Source organism: Festucalex cinctus, chromosome 1 (genome assembly GCF_051991245.1).
Source record: "Festucalex cinctus isolate MCC-2025b chromosome 1, RoL_Fcin_1.0, whole genome shotgun sequence".
Classification (NCBI taxonomy): domain Eukaryota; kingdom Metazoa; phylum Chordata; class Actinopteri; order Syngnathiformes; family Syngnathidae; genus Festucalex; species Festucalex cinctus.
The window spans coordinates 66,423,767-66,427,761 of record NC_135411.1 but is presented as its reverse complement, the minus strand read 5'-3'; the positions used below and the strand labels follow the sequence as shown (position 1 = coordinate 66,427,761).

Here is a 3,995-nt window from a genome sequence, read left to right as displayed (position 1 = left end):
TGTGGCTTTTGGTCAGAGTAAGGCGTGTGAGAATGTTTCTGTCATTTCTAATCGGACACTTTATCTTCAAATGTTACCAGATGAGGAAATTACACATCAGTTTGACCAATCTTTAAAGAACATAGTGCGTATTTTAGTGAAACCAATAATCAATATTCAAATGTTACCAGATGAGGAAATTACACACAAGTTTGACCAATCTTTAAGAATATAGGGAGTATTTTAGTGAAACCAATAAACACTATTGAGAAGTAGGACTTTATTATTATTATTATTGTTATTATAATTGAGGAACAATACAGAGACACAGAAAATAACAATAGATGCAATTTCCCATTATACTCTATGACAGACATCTTACTAAATGGAATCATTCATTGTTGTTCTTTAGTTTTCTTTTTATACTTTGCAATTCTCTCTCTATATTTAGCTTTGGCAATATAGAATTTTCATTCATGCCGGTAAGGCAGTCTAAATTATCTGTTGAGTCAATAGATAGAGAACCATTAAAGCGCTAGGATCCATTGTGAGGTCTTAATAGTCCACAGGTACAGTATTTCCTTATCAATACCTATATACAGCAGAACCAGAATAGAGTTTAGGACCATGTACACATGAACAAACTGACAGAGAAGCACTTGAATACGAACAATAGCTGCTTAAGATCCAACACAGATGCTGACTGACTGACATGATGAGTGTGTGATGAAAAGAATATAGGGAGTTGAATACATAAAGAGAACGCTCGTCTTTCATGTGCATTAAGTTGGTTGCACGTTTCAAACCTGAGATAAAGGCTAAAAGGAAAGATGTTAACCCATCCTAGATGTTAATCCACAGGTAAACATCGAAGCGTGTTCCAGTCACAACAGCAGTCAGCATCTGAATCTGAGCTTAAGGCGTCAGGGGTCACAACTTTGACCATTGATACAGCACAGGTGGACACCTATGACAAGGTTAAATGTAGTATTGAGGCTGTTTCATATTGAGAATACTGATGGTGCTCCTCAGACTTGCTAATGTGTGTACGGCTGCTACTACAACACACAAATATCTCACAAAAGTCCAGTAGTAAATTTATCTTGAAGGTTATGATTCACTTTGAACAACTGAAACGGAAACAAACGTGCAGACAGATTGTGTATGCATGCGTGTTCTCGCACACTCATACGCGCACATTGTTACTTGCACACAAACGCATGTTTACACACACACATACTAAGATACAACTTGTGTTCCTATAGAGAACAATAGACTTATCTTAAAACACTTATGGGAGGGTTGTACAATAAATTCATACTAAATGAATTTGAGTCTACACAATAGGCAAATTAATCTCTCCCCCATCCACGCAAAACACATTCACACACATACACTCCCATGCGATAAAAGCAGCTTATGTGCCATGCTGCATTTTGGAATGAATACGGCAGCACATAGGGGAGCATATTTTCATGTCGAAGCAACTAGTTCTGGTGGTGGCAGACTTGGCGAAGGGTTGAGGGGAAGAGGTATCAGTGGATGATACTAGGATGTGGTTCTGCTAAAGCAAACCTGGACCACAGGCGAGCAACAAGCGCACATAAACACACACCACAAGACAAGTACAATACTGTACATAGATATATGGACATGGTCAACTGGCAGGAGATCAAAGGGGACACAATTTGCACTAAGGAGAGGACAGGGCAGCAGAGCCATGGTGAAGAGAGAAGGGAGGAGGAATGAAGAAGAAGGGAGGAAGAAGAAGAAGAAGAAGAGCAATCCCTTCGGATGATTATGGCGGTACTTGTCTTGTCGGAGATGGTGGTGGTCGTCGACTTGGGTGAGGATCAAATGATGACGTGAAGGAAGGTTGCAGAACAAAACACAAGGGAGAAAGAGAAGGAAAAGAGATTAGTCGGTGTTTGTACAAGTTAAACACACTTGCACACAATATACAATGGAATGTCAATGTTTGAAGATTCTCAAGGTCATACAAAAGGACTTTATAATTATCACACTATTAATGTCACACAAAAAAATAGTGGGGTACTTATTAGTCACATGGACAATGTACAGCAAAATCTGTTTACATTTTACTCTGTTGTGAAAAACATATTCATCGAGAATACCTGAAATATATATTTGAAGCCAAACTAACATGCACAGTTTGTTGTTTTTGAAAAGAGGTCAGACTACTAAAAAGTTACTTAATCTAAAAAGATTTGTTTCAGACATCTGTTTGTTCCGTATCACACTTATCCTATTAGCACGGGGAACACAATGCACACAGCAAAGTGAGCCGCAGGAGGCCCTTATGCAAGGTGTTCCTGGACACATCTTGAGGCGCCACATATATTGCTGCAAACAACATGAGCGTGTCAAGGAAGAAGCAGACTGCTCCAGCCGCTGTAGCCATATTTGAGAAATAAACGAGGGAGTGGATATTTTGAGAGACTCTTGACTCCATTCATTGACTACAAGCATTTAGGTGGCAAAGACTCTCCACAACTTGCTTTTTCAGTTACAGATAAATTGTAAATATTGTTAATACAATATAGTTAAGTATAAAATAAAAAAGTCATTTTACTCAAGTGTTCGTATTATATAGTCTATGTTGGCTTTTGCTTCGTACCCGGAAATGTAATGAAATTTGTTGTGTAATCTATTGTGCATTTTGTCAACAGAGATGCTTTTTAGAAATGTAAGATAAATAAAATCAAAAATATAGTTTCATTTTATATTTTTTTATGTTGTGTGTTGAGTTTCACTACAATATATTAAACTGTATGGTGTATTGGTATGGTTTGGATCTTTCATCATACATGGAATTGTTTCTTTTTATTGTTTAAAATGATGTAATATAATGACATTTTTGATTGGCTATTACATCTTGTGACATTGCAACATCATTTACCAAATTCAAATATCGAAACAGCAAAACTAGTGGCCAATGGGCGGACACTCATGAAAACTACTGGCAGAACCCCTCAGCAGCATGGCAGCTCACTGACGTGTTGCTTCTAGTGTGGCGGTCCTCAGTGGTTAACTTCATATTACTCTTGCATTGAAATTAAGAACGTATAAAATGCTATTTAAAACATTTGCGTTGACGAAATTCAAGTTTTATAATGTTGTCAACAAACTGACTTGGAAACAAGTCATTCTTTGGTGGAAAAAACTGTTTTGAAATATAATGGTTAGCCAGCATCCTGGAACAATTAAAGCATTAAGAAAATAAATGCTCTGTGGAAATTCCCTTGTTTTGATTTACAGTCGCACTGATGCACAAAATGGTTTACTGGAATGCAAATTTATCAGAGCAAGTAAATCCTTGTAAAGATACAGAATGAATCAAACCTTTTGATGGCCTGTCTAACCTGGTTTCGTGTCTGTGCTGAATTAATTTATCTGCAAAGCTGATGCCATACAGACAGATATCGGTTATCCCCTCATATGACAAAAAATAAAATAAAATTCGTGTTGCAATGTAGTCCGTATAGGACATACATACATATATATTAGTGCTGTCAAAGTTAAAGCGTGAACTAATTAAGTAATCACAAAAAAGTTATCGTATTAATCATGTATTAACGCAGATTAATCACTTTTAATTTTGACCGCAGATATTTTTTAGATGACAATGGATGGTTATGTTAAAGAGAGCACAGGTTGTGTGTGAGTAATAAACATAACTCCATGCATTAAAGTAAAACATTTAATATATGTTTGCGCATGACATTCAGAGTATTTGCTCATGTCAAACTATAGGCGGTATTTTTTTCCATTTTAAATTATGCAAATAATTAACTGATTAGAAAAAGAAGATGCAGCAGGTAAATGTTTTTGAAGACGTCCTCATAACATTATATGTCAAAAAACAACACATAACAGGTGCTCTTTAAATTTGGCGGGCAAAAAATATTGATAAAAAAGCCTTTTTAATTCTAAAATGTAATTAATCTGATTAAAAATGTAATCATTTGAAAGCTCTAATATATATATATATATAT

The 3,995-nt window shown here is 36.0% G+C and overlaps 1 protein-coding gene across 1 annotated transcript in view; it reads right to left on the bottom strand.

The window, feature by feature from the left end:
* Positions 1-244: 244 nt before the first annotated feature.
* Positions 245-3,995, bottom strand: part of dnm3b (dynamin 3b) — a 25,579-nt gene continuing 21,828 nt past the window's right edge. Inside the window, exon 21 of the mRNA XM_077503991.1 lies at positions 245-1,820. Within this exon, the coding sequence (XP_077360117.1) occupies positions 1,778-1,820 (43 nt within the window). The 3' untranslated portion in view covers positions 245-1,777. The remainder of the gene's footprint in view (positions 1,821-3,995) is intronic.